At 34.8% G+C, this 18,757-nt stretch overlaps 2 protein-coding genes across 4 annotated transcripts in view; one reads left to right on the top strand and one right to left on the bottom strand.

The window, feature by feature from the left end:
- Positions 1 to 555, top strand: part of qua (villin like protein quail) — a 12,795-nt gene extending 12,240 nt beyond the window's left edge. For both annotated transcript variants that reach the window (XM_085199851.1, XM_085199788.1), the window contains exon 16: positions 107 to 555. In XM_085199851.1, the coding sequence (XP_085055977.1) occupies positions 107 to 220 (114 nt within the window). In that variant the 3' untranslated portion in view covers positions 221 to 555. The remainder of the gene's footprint in view (positions 1 to 106) is intronic.
- On the bottom strand, positions 548 to 18,757 carry Rok (Rho associated coiled-coil containing protein kinase). 2 transcript variants are annotated; one of them, XM_085199571.1, is made up of 13 exons: positions 18,135 to 18,757; positions 15,517 to 17,445; positions 15,344 to 15,367; positions 15,025 to 15,185; positions 14,553 to 14,762; positions 8,299 to 8,489; positions 7,984 to 8,158; positions 7,543 to 7,700; positions 7,061 to 7,262; positions 6,434 to 6,702; positions 5,893 to 6,047; positions 5,212 to 5,554; positions 548 to 4,630 (listed from the first exon to the last, which is right to left on the bottom strand). In XM_085199571.1, the coding sequence occupies exons 1-13, from the start codon at positions 18,313 to 18,315 to the stop codon at positions 4,537 to 4,539; spliced, it is 4,092 nt and encodes a 1,363-aa protein (XP_085055697.1). In that variant the 5' UTR covers positions 18,316 to 18,757; the 3' UTR covers positions 548 to 4,536. The 2 variants fall into 2 exon arrangements, with proteins under 2 accessions (XP_085055697.1, XP_085055777.1); XM_085199651.1 differs by lacking the exon at positions 15,344 to 15,367.

Raw genomic sequence — 18,757 nt, 5'->3', positions numbered from 1 at the left:
ACTATTAAAAATATATATAGATCATTTTATTTTTTTAGTTCAGACAAACTAGGTTCAATTCATTGACAATCGCACAATGTATATAACAATGGTTTTGTATTTACAGCTTTATCTCACCCACGACGATTTTGTGTCTACTTTCAACATGACCTACAGCGAGTTCCGGTCATTGACCTCATGGAAACAAAAGGAAATAAAAAAATCTGTAGGATTATTTTAATATTTCGTTGTATTAATTTTAGAAGCACACTTTCGCACATATTATGGCGTAACATGTTTTAAAATTGATAAAATAGTAAAATCTCTATTTTTAATACACAACACCAGCGTATAGAATTTTAGTTATTTATGATTAATAAACAATCATCTTTAGATTATCGATGTATGTTGTCGCATTTAATATTATTTAGTTTTTTGTCTAAGAAAGGAATAATTTTCATTACTATTACGTTTTTGACTTGTTGCTATGTTAATAACTTATAATCTTACCTATATATATTATGAATAATTAAATACAATGTAATAATAAACGAAATAAAACAGCAAGATTTTGGATGTGTTATTTATTTATACATAAATATAGACCTTAACAGCTAGGGGCATTGATTTTATGATAAAATTAATAATTCTTTACAATATACAAATTCCTTAAAAAATCCATAAAATATTAGTTCATTTAAAAACATATGTACAGTAAAATAGCTATCGATACATACATACATAGAATAGAGTATGCCTAGATGATATGGGAGTGAGACAACTAAGGCACGTGGTACGGTAGTATGCAGCGATATACACTTCCATTGGCATCCACTTCAAATCCGACGCAGTTTAGGTTCCCTAATGGTAATAGCGTTATAAAAATATACCCAAATCAGGACGTACGTCTCTGGGATTAGATATTGAGAAGCTAGCTAGTTAGGAACTTACAATTTTAAATTGATAAATAAAAACATATGTAGTGTTGTAATATAATAAATTATGTCTATAATAATTATAAAATTAATGACACGGGCTCGACAGTACGCGGGCGTTTCGAGAGTATTTCTTGAACCACCACCGTAACCGTTTCTACTTAAATAGAAATACTCCCAAAAACGTCGAAGCTACTGTGGAGTCCACACATTATGCCTTGTTACTATTATAAAAGATAATAATTGTATTGTAATAACATTAATGATGACTTTGAAATATTATTATTTATGGTCAAATTAATAAAAATATCATCCTGCAATCGTACTAACGGTAAAAAAACAAATTTCCAAAATTTCTTTGGTTTGAAAATAAATCGATTATAAAAAAAATATACTTTGTTGGTTACTCTATGGAATGACGTCTCGGGAACGAAGCGATAGCTGCCTAGCAAAATAACATTTAAAAATGCATCTCGGCGTACGACTACAAACAATTTAAATATATTAAATTTTTAAGTACGTAAAAATGAAATTCGTATCGTTATATATCGAGTAGATTTCGAACTTAAAAACTAAGTAATAGCAAAAGCGAGGACCGGTCGTGTCGCGGTGACGCGGTCGTACAACTAACAATAAGATAAACAAAAATCAACATAGCTTTTGTTGCAGGAATGTTAACAGTTCGTAGAGCAAACGTGAACAACGTACGTAACTAGTAACAACAGTGCGCCGGCCCTAGCACCGCGCCTCACAGCCCGCACGCTTACACTAAAATACTGTATACTCATTACTCATGTAGCATAGGCCTGTGTTGTAAGTCACTGTATGTACTTGACGTGCACTTTGTACTTCATCCATCACTCGGGGCTGTGTAATATTTATATATCTGCTTTAGGATGCGGGATTCCGATTCACACAAAAAATCCTTTTCACGGAGACGTACCGTTTACTACACAACCACTTGACGCTATAACGTATAAATAAGTTTTATTTAGCTATAATTTGTACACGCACAGTGCTATATAGTGAGCGTAATTTTGGCACCAAGAAATTATATTATAATAAGCCATGTATAACAATGGCTGCCGCCTGCTGGATATTTGTGATTACGCTTACTTTGTAATGTTTAATTTATATTTCAGTATTAACATTATAAATTAAAATTCCTATACCTCTTAACCGCCGCAGGAATTTAGTAATTTATTTTATCACAATTGCACACTATCTCAAGGCTCTAATCTTATTCGTAACCTGAATGAGAAACTTAACATTTAGTAAAAGAAATAGAAAATTAAATCTCAACCACAATCTCATATAAATGAAGTACTAATACAGTTCAGGCCGATAGGTAGATAGATCAATATAAAAAAATTATATTCCACATATTATTTTTTATTGTTCATTCCATGTTTCAAGGCATGGAATGAAACTCATAATCACTTATTTTATTAAGTACAGTGACGCCTCGATTATCCGAACCTCAGTTTGATATTATGATTCTGGTTTTAAGACATAAGCTCAATATTTTATCAAACCTCTTTTTCATACATAAAATTTTACGGATAATGGTTTATCCGTATAATCGAATGTCGAAAATTTATACAGTTAATCGGGTTTCTACACCATAGAATATTGATTAATAAGTGACGTCTTATCTAACCAGACAAGGAGAATCTTAATATCATAAATATAAAAACTATACTTAAAATATTAGACTCTCCCAAATGAGATTTGATCCCACATACATAGTGTCGATGATAATTGACAAAGGCATTACAATATATTTTTAAATTTTTAAGTCAAAATTTAAATATACTTTCCATATTTTATTTCAATAAAAAAAATAAAGACAACTGTAAATCATAAAAAAAAACAAGCACTCAAAATATTACTAAAATCTAGACATAAAAAATGTCTTTTTATTGGACTGTGGCGGGTAAAAGGTTAATGATAATTATAATAATTAAATTCTACGTTTATAATTGGTAATTTCTATCTAATGTATATTGAAGTAATATGGGGAAGCACATTAGTATACATATGTATATTAGGCGATATGCTTTATAAAGTGAAAACGTTTACGTTGAGCAAATACCAAATTAACTACCTGTATGGCACTATTTCGTTAATCATGTTTAAATTGGAGTGTTCACTCTCTCACAGTCAATAGTTCCGTAAAAGACGAGTAAAGACAGTAACAAGTGCCCGTTTAAAAACAATTCCTAATGAAAATTTATTCCATATTTTTTTTAGAAAATCGAAAGCCCTACATTGTTATATTGTAACAACAGTCAACGATAAAACGTGTAAGTTATTTTTTAAAACATTATCCATATAAAACTATAAATTCAAAAATATTTGTCATATAGGCCGCGTGTAACCTAAACATATAAATGTATAAAATACGCAAATGGCTGCGACAAAATTGTTTTAGTTTTGTTTTGTCATTTAATTCAAAAAGTGCTTGTATAAATTTGTTTATAAAAATATTAACTACATACCTATAATTGGAATAGGATGTTAAAGTTGTTAAAATTCAGATTAGAAATGTTAAAGATCAATTAACCATGTCTGTTTTAAGTAAAGTATAGTATCTATATGAAGTGAGGCTGTGTCGGTCTGTGTCTGTCAGTACCTAGGTCAGTGCTTGTCATTCAGTGTGTCGGTTTGATTATGAAGCTGTGATTAATGTCGATCTCTGTCGGTCAGCGCGTCACCAAAATCAGTATGGAAGCGTCAAACAAAACGTTAGCCCCGCGAAGCATCTACTAACAAATCGCACCAAAGTAACGGCGAAACAACGTCGCCGACGCCATCTTAAGATTATAAGCATGTAAAATATAATATCAACACAACGTAACTAATATTTACATAAAAAATCTAATATAAAAAGAAAACGATGAACTCGATGATAAAAGACTAATGGTTAATTTCCGATTCGATAGCACGTTGCTAGTCGCTACTTAAAAAACAATAAAGATTTAACTCAACTTCCAATATAGTTGTAATATTGTGTCAGCAAATTAAGCAGTATTATATAATTGGGGCCATTAATTCATTGGCCGCAACAATCGTGGTATTAAATAGTTGAATTAGAATATCGTAAAACTCTTAACAAACTAGTTACATATCAACTTTATAAAGAATAAAACATTGTCATTTCTTATTCAGACACATCTCACTCAGATCATTTCATAATTATTTAAAGGCACATAGAGCACAAGTTATAAACGCGTATAATTTGGACGAAATTACTTGGTTGAGCCCAAATAAGAACGGGACTAGTTAAAGTACACTTGATAACAATTCACAGATAACATACACATCCAGTAATAATAATCTTCTCGAACCTTCTCTTCTAGTATCCAAGAATAGACAAATGCCAATGGGTTACCATTTTAAAAAAAGGTATTTTATATAATATCAAATTAATTCTTATAGTTCGGACCAGTCAACAGCAATAATTAGTGAAAAAATATATGCACAACCTGACTGACATAATTGGGATTGTTACCTCTTGGTTTCTACAGCTACAATTTATAATCGCGTGAATTGTTTTTCCAAATAAGTAAATCAACATTTCCGTTTACGTAGCATTGTTTCAGTGTTGCTGCGGCGTTAATCACTGGCGCGGTAGTGATGCGTTGGCTGGCAGCGTTGAGCTCCGCTGCGACGCATTAATGTAGCTTGATTTCAAGTTAGATCGCATCGAGTCCCTGCAACACAACATGTGTTTTACGTGAACATAGCTTCACGCTTTATCCCTAGCGGGGTAGTCAGAGAGATTCAATTATATATATATCTTAAATGAAATTACGTAGTCATCACGTTTTTGTTGTAAGCATTTCTGTAAGAACCTTACACATATTACAAAACGTGGCTCAGCCGGACAATCTCGTTGTAACCGTGAAACGGCGGTGGTTGTGAGATTGTCTGTGGTTGTGGACACTATTGACCGAAAAGACAAACGCGGCTTCAGGGTCACTCGCTTAATACAGAAATGAATACCCTTGTTATTATTTTTTCCCCGTGTTCAAAGGTCCGTAAAAAATATCATCTTAACGTTACATACAATACTGCAAATCGATCTAACATCCAGGCCATTTCTCGGAGGTTATTTACTATAGTAATGGTTAGTATACGGCGATTAAATCTTTAATTGATAAGTGAAAATTTTGTATGGCTTGAGTTTATACACGTTTTAATAATTAAGGACAACTGGGTGACAATTCACATGAGCACGGTTAGTGTACGCTGGTAAATAATTTAAATTTAAAACACATGAAGCAGTGTTCACCTGGGCGACAGCTTGGTGTGGTCGTGGTTGGTGATGGCGGCGCGGTACCCGTAGCGTTGCACGCGGCGCGCCAGTCGCGCCACCCAGCGCCGCTGGTCGGGCGCGGCGGGCGCCAGTAGCAGTAGCTCGCGCGCGCGGTCCGCGTGCAGCTTGCAGGCCGCCACGCCCTCCGCGCCCTCGCTCGTCACGTGCTCGGCGTGCACCTTCATGCGGCAGCGCCGGCACTCGTAGGCCTGCGGCGGCCGGAACATGTGCCACAGCGGGCGCGTGCACACTTCGCACGCCGTCGGGATGTGGTAAGTGATGCTCACGAGGTCGTGCCCCTTGTGCTGCACCGTGTTGCCTGTTATACGCATGTATTTATATTAATGTTAAATTCTAAGAACGTGCGTAAATTTATATTTCAATCGTTGAGTATCTGTGGAATAGTTTAATAATATTCTATGGATCATATTTGTCAAAAACAGAACTTAAAATAAAAAAATCTATTTTATTATTAGACTTTATCTTATCTGGAAAAATACAGGATATATGATTATTCCTGGTTGGTTCCTGGCTCTTATAACGAAGTAAGGAGGCGCAGAGTTTATTATTAATAGAAGGGTCCGGAGTTAACTGGAGGTTTCTAGATTCCCTCTGCCTACCTCGTTACAAGCTAGGAAAGGATATCGACTAAAGTACCGGCATGGTCCTGCGCATCCGCGGGCTGGTCCTGCGCGTCGGGGCGGCGCGCCTCGCCCTCGCCGGCGTACAGCAGCTGGAATATGCGCGGTATGTCCTTAGCGTCCGCGCGGATCACGTCGCCCTGCGTCACCGAGCGCACGTGGAACACTTTGCTGGAAATTTCCATATAGAATGTTTATATTTATTTTTATAGAATCCTTGTTTTTAAGAATACAAACATATAAAAATTTGATACCCACGCCCCTTGGAAATTATCCAAAAACGATCTGACCACTAAGGTTGTTAGCATGAATAAGTTGTAAGAAGTATAAGTGTTTCATCGTAGCTTGATAAGAATGTATGGCTGGCTTACTGGTCAGGGTGCTTAGACGGTTTTCAGTTTTAGGTTCAAATCCCACTAAATTCATTTTTTTATATATTTTCTCAACAAAATAATCGTTTTAAAAATTATATTGTCTTAAAATATTTAGTTACAAACTCGTAGTTTCTCGGCGTATATAATAAAACAAAAATATTTAGTACAATAGAACAAACAAACCTCAAATCCAATATCATCACCGGATCAGTAGTGTTCTGCTTATCATTCTCCGAATTATAAAATATGATTTTCTTGGAGGAAACAACAACATATTGCTTCCTCCAGCCGTGGCGCCGTATGTTCTGCCGCAGCGGCACGGACAGCCAGCCCTCCAGCGTCTGCTCGGGGTCGCCGTCCTCCGCGTCGGCGGACGACTGGGACGCCGTCTCACTGGTTAACGCTGCTAATTTCTCTTTTAGCTGCTCGATCTCTACGTCTTTGCTGTCCACCTTGAATATTAATTATATTTTTTATTAATAGTTTAAGCAACTATTTTGCACTCTTTTTTATATAAACGAAAATAGGGCAGACCGAGGAGTAGTAATTAAATTATTCTTTACTATAATAGAGTAATAATAGTACATTTCATACTGGTAACTATCACCGGCTGTTTAAAAGTAAAATTTAGTATATTTAATTAATTATTTTCATTTCCCCGCTCTGGCAACAAGATAAGATAAAACGCAGCGTACACACCCGCTATTAAACACGCCCCGAAAGTGGAACATGGGCTTAGCACTAAATTCTCTCCACATATCCTGCTTTATGCCGAATATAGCGTGAATGTAAAAAATAAGTATTAAATACCTCCATAGCAAGCCTGATCCTGGTCTGCTGTTCCTCAAGAAGCTGTTGCTGAGCGTCTTGCAAGTCACGTTGCAGTTTTGAAATATGCTGGTCAGATTTCTCCTTCTCGCGTGTGAGTTCCTGTTGCAGCTTGCGATAGTCCTTGTCTTTTCTGACTGACATCTTGCTCTTATTCTTCGTTGATGCAGGATTCATGTCCTTTCTGTTATGTGCAAAATTTATACAAATGATTAAGGCTTTGTATTTGTGTAAGTACATATGCAATTTTTATTGTAATAAAATATTAAATAGAAGTATTAAACGCAAAATTTACACAAATGTTAACACAAGAGGTATAACTTTTCATGCCCCTGTATCAATATTTTAAAGTGTTATATTATATCTGAAAATGCATTCACATATATTCACATCAACATGAGCTTTCTCTACTACCAAAATTTTAGTCATATTTCCCAACACACACAATACGTGATAAGACAAACCTATTCATAATTTCAGCAAGCTTATTAACAGCTTGTTGTTTGAGCATGATCTCCGAGTTGAGTTTCTTAGTGAGTCGGTCCACGTCTTCTTGCAGGCGACTGAGCGACGCCACGCGTTCCGCCAACGCTGTACCGCTGCGGCGGAGCTCGTCCACCTCCTGTGCATAAGTTAAGATTTTATTTTATTTATATTTTTATTCGCTTTATTTATCATGCATATAGCTGGGCAAACAGAGAGGATCCTTGTGTTAAGACACTCCGTTTCCCACGCTCCACTCAATTTTTAAAACGTTCTGTGTTAAGTTGTGGAACTCAACGCCGCCCTTTGCCTACTAGAGCAAGCAAATGTAAATAATTTTAATATATTAAAGGCAATAAATAAAGCAATCATTGCTTGCTTCGTTTGCCTTAATTTTTCCATAAAGAAAAGGATGAACCCACCTTCCTCTGCAGATCAATGGTGGCGCGATTCTCGTGGTCGCGGTCGCGGAGGCCCTGCACGAGCGCGTCGCGGGTGGACAGCTCCACGCGATGCTGCGAAAGAGCGTCACGCATCTCCAACTCTTTCATTGTCTTCTCCTTCTCCAGCTCTCCAACTGTCTCCTCTGCTATTGATCTGTTTTATTCGTAATATTTTATTAGAATATTTATTCTAAATATCTCCTTTAAAAAAAGCTAATTCTAAATATCTCCTTTAAAAAAACTTAACAATGATTTAATATAAATCTCCTATAATAAAATTCATTTCCATGTTACCTAGCTATAGCTTCGGAGTCAGCGCGAGCGATCGCCAGCTGCAACTGGTGCATGAGGCTGGCGCGCTCCTGTTCCAAGTCGCGTGTGGCGCGCGCGCTCTCGTCCAGCTGCGCGCGCGCCTCGTTCGCCTGGTTACGGTATACCACGCAATAGTGCTGCTCGTTTTCGAGTTGAGATCTTAGTTCTTCACTCTGAAAATAATGTTATTGGGATTATATATAATAGCCTTGTTCATAGATGATTTTTTTATTTTTAAGTGTATTTGCAAGAAACTTATGGAATTATAATTCCATAAGTTAATATTAGTCTATTTTAAATAAGAATAAATTCATGAAGAGACTCAGTATCTGTAATGTCATATACATGAATTATTATTAAAATTTTAAGATGGTTTTTAAGGACCGTATTTATAAATCGCTCTCAACTCTGAGATCCCTCTGATTGTGGCCGTCGCGACTCAGAAGCACAAGTGTGTGACTGTAAATGTGCGATGCACTGTGTGCGATGGTTGTGGGTTGGTTTCTTACTAACGAAAATGAATAATCATTTATAAATATTTTCACTTTCTTTGCTCCGGTATCAAGGTAAATCGGACGTTGATTTTCGCCACTCAACACGCAAAACCTCGAAAATTGGGCTGCCTACCCTGCTATATGCAGCATACAGCGTGAAGCTGAAAAACTCTGAAATCCTCTTGAGATGTCGATTTAAGTAATAGATAATTATTATCATTGAGGTTCTCCCTTTGACAAATTAAAATTGGACTAATATCTCATTCACAAAAATTTCCAAATTATATGATTAGATTATTATATATTCGATTATGTTTACAATGCAAAAATGTGTATTGAATTCCATTTTAAATCATATTATTAAAAAAAACAGGTAATCTTTATCATTATCAAATAACTTTTATGCAGGACTGTGTCTCAACTGTATTATAAAGAAATTTATGCAAATATATTTTTTATCTCTTTATTATTATAATATTAATTTGGCAAACTCTGCAAGACATAATGATAAAGCTTCAAAAGTATTTAACCGTTACGTTAATACCGCTCGACGAGAAACGCCTGATTTATAGAAGCGTGACCGACGCAAGTAAATTTAAACATTAAAATTTATTTCTTGTTCTTGGATTAGTAGATATAATGGCCTTTAAGAATCTTCAACATCTATGCATACTGTGACTCACTCATATACGTTTGAAGTAACGTCCAACAACATATGAAACGAAAAATTCATAAGGCAACGAATCCGTATAATATAAGCGCCATTAATGCAAATTAAGTAACCGCATTCGGGCGTATCTCTTAACATTTCAATTCCTATTTTAATTGATATGAATTAAAACACCATATACTGTTGTGGTGGTTACATTGTTCAATCTATATTAGGCTTCGTCAATAGAAGACAAATAAGTTTAATAGTTAAGGAGGACCATATAAAATGTAAATAAACTCGATCTCGATAATATAAGAGCAAGTTGAGGACGAACAGGAAATCAAATCACACAAGATATTTTAGCAGATACAGAGAAACTATGCAATAATGTCCGCATTTTATAGACTTGGTTTCACTCTCGCAATTATTTTAATAATAAATTTATTTATTAGTCTTCTTGATAACTCTTTAAGTAATCATCACAATAATTATGTAATTTCTAAATACATCATTTTTGATTGCATAATGATGCACACTAAACCTACACACGTTTGGTTTTTAAAGAAAAAAAGATGGAAAACATTTTTGTATTTAGGTTCACGCTGTATTCTGCACCTAATAGGATAGGCAAAGGGAACCTAATGTAATACACTTCGACCCTATTAAGACACTTTCCGTTGAAATCTGAAGACATTGAGTATTGAACGGCTGAACGCAAAGCCTTTGCCTCCAACCAGAGCATGGCCCCTGCGCCACGACTGGTATACAAAAAAAACCATGAAAGTATATAAAAAAATAGTATATTTTCCGATTAATTTTTTTATACTTAAATTTGATAGCACCGACATTGTTAAAAGCCCCTTTTCATTTATGCTAACAACCCAGTTGTATAGTATCTGTATCAGTAAACTAAGTAAGTTACCTACTAGCTTAACAAATATGTAACATTATTGTATCAGTACAGATGCACTGAAATTATCTATATAATAAAATGGAAATCATGGAATACAAAATTATTTTAATGACAGATACAGACGCGAAATATTCAATTATCCACACGACAACTATAAGTTCAAATACGCATTCGCATCGCCGCAATGATTATCGATTTAAAATAGACAAAGCGCCCCATTTAGTGTCATGACCCGCCATGCAATTTCACTATGTCAAAACGTAAAAATGTGGGATTAATATCACTTTACCCCATGAATATGTGAGCGCAGCACAGCGCGTGTGAAAAATAAAATGTACTATAAAAATTATTTAATAATTATAAATACATTAACACTTTTTATATTGCTAAAGAAATAATAAAAGTCACGCGCTAGAATAATGAAAATTATACAACATGATACGCAGTTCTCTAATTGAATAGCATTTAGGTTATATTACAAAGGACTATCGTATCGTATGACCTTTACACGTCGTTTTAGTTAGCGGGAGAGTATAACTATAAAATATATATTAATTTTAATACCCGTTTTAATTATAATAGACATGTCAATAGACAGTGTTACATATTGAATAATAATAACTATAGCTCTAAATTGGATTTTTTAAACTTAAAACACGAAAAGATCAATTTAAGGTTTTTGTTTAATAAAAAAAAATACTATCTACTGCAAACACTTACTTTGATTTTTTTTATATTTTATGCACATAGAAATTAACTAAATTAAATGAACTCGCTCAGTTTTAGGCGCCCGCAAAATACAAAACTCTTTATTGGTGGAGATGTAAACATATTTTATTAAAAAGTTCCGCCTAAGCATTACCCGTTCATTTCTCTTTCACGGTAAAAATCGGGCTTAGCACACTTGATTTCAGTGTATATTAAAATACTTAGATTAAAGCATAGAATACTGTATGTCGACTACACCGTCATACGACTGTGACATTAAAAAAAGTGTTTTTTTTAATTTTATTTCTGAACTCAGAATGAAAACTAACTGAAATAAACTTAGGTAAAGATGCGTTAACGCATGATAATAAACTGTCAGTAAATAGAAAGACCACTAAATAGTAAATACGTAATAATTATAAATGTTTATTTATTTGAATATGTTTGATGCAGGTGTACTCAAATAAGGCAACAGTTTGCTAGTGTGCGTCCACATTTTCTGTAGTGCTGACAATGAGTCACTGTGTCGTAATGCCGAAGGACAGTCTATTTCGGCGTGATGAGACTATGATTAATTTAAAGAATCAGTACATATTATGAAAACAAATTCACCATCGCGCACAGCTGTCTCTTGAGTGAGTTTAAATAAGACTTTTCAAGTATTTACATTTGTATTTTTGTACATTTATTAATAATAAATATTTTATAATATAAAGCAAAACCAGACACACCGATGCAAAACATGGCTGCCTACGGTTGTACAGACACCTCTTCAATACAACAGTTTACAGAAAAAGAAATCCTGACCCAACTAATGAGGCTTAAGCCGGAAAAAAGCCCAGGTCCAGACGGGGTTACAAACGAATGCATCAAGGTCGCCAAGTCTTTCCTATTGACACCAATTACTATCCTGTGGAATAAAATACTCGATGAAGAAGCTGTGCCACACAATTGGTTGGAATCTGAAATTATTCTACTCTATAAAAAAGGTGACCCAGCTGACATAGGCAACTATCGCCCCATAAGCCTCATGTCTTGTTTTTACAAATTATTTGCTTCCTGCCTCCTTGAAAGAATAGCCCCAGTCATAGATGCACACCAACCTATCGAACAAGCCGGATTCAGAAGTCGTTTCAGCACGATTGACCATATCCAAGTGGTAGACCAGGTGATTGAAAAATATTTAGAATTTAATAAGCCATTATATGTGGCTTTCATAGATTACAAAAAAGCTTTTGACTCAATTTCACATGAAAGCATCTGGGAGTCCCTGAAAGCACTGAACATAAAAGAAAAATATATCAATATCCTAAAATATATTTACAACAACAGCACAAGTAGAGTCAGGCTAGATAGAGTGGGCGAAATAATCAACATAAAGAGAGGAGTCCGGCAAGGAGACCCAATTTCACCAAAACTGTTTATAGCCGTTTTACAACACGTAATGGGAAAATTACCATGGTTCAATCAAGGCATTAATATGAATGGGTACTTTTTAAGTCATCTTCGTTTTGCTGACGACATAATTTTATTCTCAGAAACCCCTTATCAACTAAATAAAATGGTTAATGACTTAAACCAGGCCAGCACGAAAATTGGATTACATATGAACCTAGAAAAAACAAAAGTTATGACAAACCGCAGTGAAACTCCAATCTTAGTAAATAGCACTCCTCTCGAGTTTGTAAAAAACTATATATACCTAGGTAAGCAGAGCTGAAAGACTTCAGTAAAGAAAGAAACAGTGAAGAAATAAACCGACGAGTAGCAATTACCTGGAACAAGTTCTGGGCACATAAGGAAATACTCAAATCTCAATTTCCTCTGCCAACCAAGAAAATAGTGATGGACACAGCAATATTACCATGCCTCACCTACGGGTGCCAAACTTGGACCTATGACGTCAAAACTAGAAATAAAATTCAGACTACCCAGAGAAGAATGGAAAGAAGCTGCCTAGGTTTAAAATTGAAAGACAAAGTTAAAAACGTCGACATTCGAAGAAAGACGAAAGTATGCGATGCTTTGACTTTTTCGCTGAAGGCAAAATGGAGGTGGGCGGGCCACTTAGCTCGATACCAAGATGACAGGTGGACCCTAAGGTCAGTAAGGTGGTCAGGACCAAGAGGCTCCAGAACGAGAGGCCGACCAAAAGCCAGATGGACAGATGAAATAGTAGCGATAGCGGGTGGAGGTTGGTTAGACACAGCTAAGGATAGAGAATCGTGGCATGCCTTGGGGGAGGCTTTTACCCAATAGGGGTCCATACAATAAAAACAATTTAAATAATAAATAATTTAAAACGAAACTAAAAACAGGAATCTAAAATGTAAATTGTAACAAATTATTTATTGCAACAAATTATTAAATGTAACAAAATGTCAATGTTAAAATTTCTATAAATATGAATGTATCATTGTTATTTAATTTTGAATGTATCAATGTCTGATTTAATTTATTTGATTTTATTGTTGAAATTGAAATTTGAATTTGAATTTGAAGAAAATTGTATGGAATTGAAATAAAGCTTATTATTATATTATTATATTTATTATTATTATAAAGCAATCGTAGCACAGAGGCACGAGCGAGCGACTGTAAACGCAACAGGTTGTGGGTTCGAAGCCCACTTGAGGAAATGAAATATTTAATATTTTCATTTCCTCGCTCTGATCACAAAGCAAATCGCGACAGGGAGTACGGGATGTAATAAGTAGTAACGGGAGTAAATTTAAACCTTAAAAGGGCCTACTGTTTTAAAAATAAGTATTGTCAAAATATCAGTAACAAAAAAATCATTAAATCTACATATTCATTTTAATCCATTGTATTACGTTTAAAGGTCGACCTGCTGCGAAATTTTTATAGTTCTAGGTTTATCATAATTATATCAAAAGTCATTAACTTTAGTTTCATTAGTTTAGGGTCTCAAGTGATCAAATTTCAAATACATATAAAATGTTATATGAAATTGTTGTTAAATAACATTGCAAATAAAATATATATTTTATGACCATGTCATATTGCATTGTGAGTTGTGACTCACACTTGATATTAATTTTCATCATTTACATAATATGATTAGTAATAGGTATATTTTATATATTTTTCGTAATCTATAGATTTTTTAAAATTTCATTAATTTAGTTAACAATTGATATTAAATAAATATAAATCACATTCACACCGTATTATTGTAACGCGCGTCTTCCGCATCAAGGAGAGAAGGAACTTAATGTAAAGATACTCCTTTCCTCACATTGGGTGACAGAACTAATCACAAGTATTTGTCCTGTTACGAAACTTAGCGTGTGGAAATGAAAATCACTGAATGTCACATTTGACTTTAATGTATATAAAAGAAAATGCTGTATGGGGAACGGTGTGTCTTTCTAGGTTCTCTCCGCTTACCCTGCTATGTGTGGCACACAGCGTACAGCGTATATAATAAACAATTACTAGCACTAACCCTAGCGTAATGCATGTCGCGCTCAGCGACGGCCGTGGCCAGCTTGTCGGAGGCCTCGTGCAGCGCGGCGCGCGCGGCCTGCAGGTCACGCGAGCGCGCTTCGCGCTCCGCCAGCACGCTTCGGCTCGCCGCCTCCGCCGCCATCGTCTCCGCGCTCGCCGCCAGCCGAGCCTGCCGCTCTTGCTCCAGCGCCGCTTGCAGACCTATCACCTAGTGGAGGGTGCGACCATATTATTTTATTTAGTTTTTAATACAAACTGAACTCCATAAATAATTTATTTTTAGCAATCATACACCACCACCAGCAATACATTATTTTCAAGTGATGTAGAAATTCTTATGTATGTTTACCCTTTTTTCCTAAAGATTATTGTTGAGATTTGATTTTTTTTAGTGTGGAATAGCACTTTTAAATTTGTTATCTCATGCTATCTCAATTCTTATATAAGGTAATTGTATAAAATAAAAATACCTTTTCGCTTTCCTGTCTGTGTTCTCCTTCCAGTTTTTGAAGCCGTTGTTGCATTTGCCGATAATCAACGCTAAGCATTGACATTTGTCGATCTTTATCCTGGGAAGCAGACTCTGCTCTTTGTCGAGCTATTTTCTCCTCGTTCAATTTTCCTTGTAATGCTATGAAATAAGCAGAAGTTAATAGTAATTAAATAGCTTTGTTTAAAAATATATTAAATTAAATCTGGTAAAATAAATAAATAAGTAATATGATTCACAAGCTAGTCAAATTACATAACTTCTAGCTGAAATGTGCACTAATAGCAAATTGGACAAACCTGTTAAGATTTTTTCCAACGTTCCTGAGGCATGCAAAATATTAACCATGATAAAATGATGGTGGTAATTATTTTTTTCTATAACTAGCATAATTAGGACAATGGGAATAATAGCATTATCTATATATATAGTTTAGGTATTACAAAAAGGTAATACATACAAAAATTCTCACCCTTGACAAGCTCTAAATTGGCTTCCTGTTTAGAAAGTAGCTGTGAGCGTTGTGTCTCTTGATGAGCCCGTACCTCTTGCTGGTATAAGTGTTGAGCTGATTTTAAATCATGTGTCATGGAAGCACATTCCTTCTCCAGAGATGAAACCCGCTCTGACAGTTGTCGGTTGTCTGTCATGACTTGTGATAATTTTGTTGAAGATCTCTCTAGTTCAGCTTGAATGGCATTTAACCTGCTGGTGGCTTCAGTCACTGAAGCTTCTGCCATTTGTTTAGCTGCCTTTGCAGATTCGAGTTGATCAGACATGGCATTACAATCTTCAATAAGAGCGTCCCTCTGTGCACGCAAGTTGGCCAAGGCACCATCTTGTATTGCAGCAGTAGCAAGATGCGTGGCATTTAGATCAGCTGCCAGCTTTCTCGATTTAGCAGCAGCTTCAGATTCTTGCTTTAATTTCTCTCGCATTTCTACTAAATTATTCTCCAAAATATTAATTTTTTCATTATAAATTTGTAAATAGTTCATTTCTTTTGCTCGTTTACTTTGCTCTTCATCTAAGCGTTGCTTAACCTCATTGTAATTAAATTCCATTTTGCGTCTGGAGTCTGCTTCTATTTCAGCTTTACGCTGTATCTCTTTAAGATCATGTTTTAGAAGTGCGAGTTCTTTATCAGTATCTGCAATTATTTTTTTACTTCTGGTTTCTCTCTGTGATAATTCCTCTAGCTGTGAACATAGTAATACTTGTCGGTCTTCTAGTTTTCGCCGGCTATCTCTTTCCCTTTCTAATAGTTTTTCTAACTGTAAAACAGCTTCAGAACCAACATTGTTTATGTGATTATTTGATATTGTATCTACCACATCAGCAGGTTGACGTTTTCCGCCACATAGTCGATAATCTCCATTATAAGTAAAGCCTATAAATGGTAAATGATTTCCAACAAAAGCTTTTGGGACTGGAAAAGACTCATCTAAAGCATCTGATTTTTCAATATCATCAAAATTTCTGGTGTCATCATCACTGGACAGTTCAGGTACAACTGGAGGAATTGAATCTCTTAAACTATCAAAACTCCACTGGTCATTGATGAAAAATGAATGTTTTTTAATTTCGTCTACACTATTTTTTCCAAGTCGTTTAACTCTGTCAGTTAATAACCCTCTTATAAGGGATTTTGCTTCTTTTGAAATTTCTACATCATCTGGGAATTGTAATGAATTTCTATGGTCCATTATTTTTCCATAAGTGCCTACTAAACTATCCGCATAAAAGGGTGGATCACCAATTAACATTTCATATAAAAATATTCCTACAGCCCACCAATCACACTCCCGACCATACACTCCTTCACCATTTTGTGACTGTAATACCTCTGGTGAAATATAGTCTGGAGTGCCAACAGCATTGCTAGCTCGAACAAGCCCATCATGTCCCATTCTCATACATGTGCCAAAATCTGCCAACTTCAAGTGACCATACTTATCAATTAACATATTATCAGGTTTAACATCTCTATGAACAAAACCCATACCATGTATTACATCTAAAGCAAGAACAATTTCCATAGTATAAAATTTGGCCCATTTTTCAGGTATATCATAATTAGACATAAGACTAACAAGATCACCACCAGGCATGTAGTCCATCACCATGTAGAGATATTTATGATCTTGAAATGCAAAGTGAAGTTTCAAAATCCATTCTGAATTTGCATGTGCCATAATATGCCTCTCTTCCCAAAAAAAAGTTGAATCTGATCTTTTAATCATTTCTACTTTACTAAGAAGTTTCATAGCATATACATGACGGGTAGATTTGTGTCTGACTAGTTGTACTTCTCCAAATGCACCTCTTCCTATCACTTTAATTAGGTCAAAATCAGCAGCTTTCATGCGCAAATTTACTATATCAGAAGCAAATTCCTCATCTGTAAGAGAAATTAAAGATATACTCGATTTATCTATTTATATTTAAAACCTTGACAAGTTTATAAAAACAAAATTACTAAGCATAACGTTCAATTAAAGAAATGAGTAAACTTTTAACACATCTGAGTGTGGAGTTTTACCACAATTCTAAATACATGTAATTAATACTTATGTGTGTGTGTGCATTTACTTTCAATTTTAACATCATATTAAAATAATAATGTCTAATATAACTTTTAATGCATGATGTATTTACTAAAAATAATATATTTGTTTTCCTAAGTTTTATTTAATTTAAATTATCATTAGTAATAGATTGTAATGACTTTGCATGTTATCTTTGCAAAGTCAAGGTTTGTTTTGATCATTAAATTATTGTAATTGAATATACTTTTTTTTTAATAAATATGCAATCAAGTATTATATTTAACCAGAATTAAATAATAATTTAAACTTTATACCAAAAAAAATATCTTCAGTTGACATTTAATAATTTGTTCACATCATACAAGAATGAAATGAATATATTTTTTTTCTTAATACTAACATTAAGTTTAAAAATTGTATATTTTTTAAACTATGGGACATATTCATGATTGTTTGATTGATGAAGAGCTATCTATATATTGGATTAATTAATATATTTTTAATATAATAAAAACAAGTAAGGGAACAAGATATCGCTCACATCGGCTCGTGTAGGCTTCAACATTTTTCATCCGCCGAATGGCCGGGTGATCGCAGTCGGAGACAAGTGCGGTGACGGTGTCGAGCAAACAGTCCACGTTGCCCGTGGAGCGAGGATCGCATAGTTTCTCCTCTAAAATACGCAAGCGCCTCAGGCGCTCCTCATCCTTCACTGTCTCCATACTGAATATTGGATCTGATTTTGTCAGCCACTAAATGACACCATACATTCTCCTGAAAGGCACAGCTAATGGGAACACTCCTCTCATAACGACACATCAACGATTTTATTGTCTCTTTACTTCGCACTATCCACTTTTCATTAACACACTATAGAATAAGAAACGTATGTTTCATTATCAAAAAATTTGCTTGCTATACTTTATAATGACAGCAGATAAAGGTGGTTCTCACAACAAAGCATATGCACGTTTGCAAACATAGCCCATGTTTGCGTTATTTAACACATTTGACTTATTTTTAAGAGTTTCATATCACTTATCTACATGACTAATTGGCACAACATTGAAAAATAATGTAAATCAACGAATTAATAAAAACCGCTTGATTGATGAACGATGATCGAACAATACTCTGAAGTTAGCAGGACTTAGGAAGTTTGCA

Source organism: Heliconius melpomene, chromosome 1 (genome assembly GCF_056956725.1).
Source record: "Heliconius melpomene rosina isolate 202511_hmr_F chromosome 1, ASM5695672v1, whole genome shotgun sequence".
In the NCBI taxonomy this organism is placed as follows: Eukaryota; Metazoa; Arthropoda; class Insecta; order Lepidoptera; family Nymphalidae; genus Heliconius; species Heliconius melpomene.
This window is presented reverse-complemented; position numbering and strand designations above follow the sequence as displayed.

Bases quoted from the DNA above. Each gene is read 5' to 3' on its own strand.
- Rok (XM_085199571.1), bottom strand. From the start codon at position 18,315: ATGGAGACAGTGAAGGATGAGGAGCGCCTGAGGCGCTTGCGTATTTTA. The intron at 17,446-18,134 runs GTGAGCGATATC...TTTCTCTTACAG, and splicing joins TGAAGCCTACACGAGCCGAT to ATGAGGAATTTGCTTCTGAT. The intron at 6,048-6,433 runs GTTTGTTTGTTC...GGAAATTTCCAG, and splicing joins GTGATGATATTGGATTTGAG to CAAAGTGTTCCACGTGCGCT.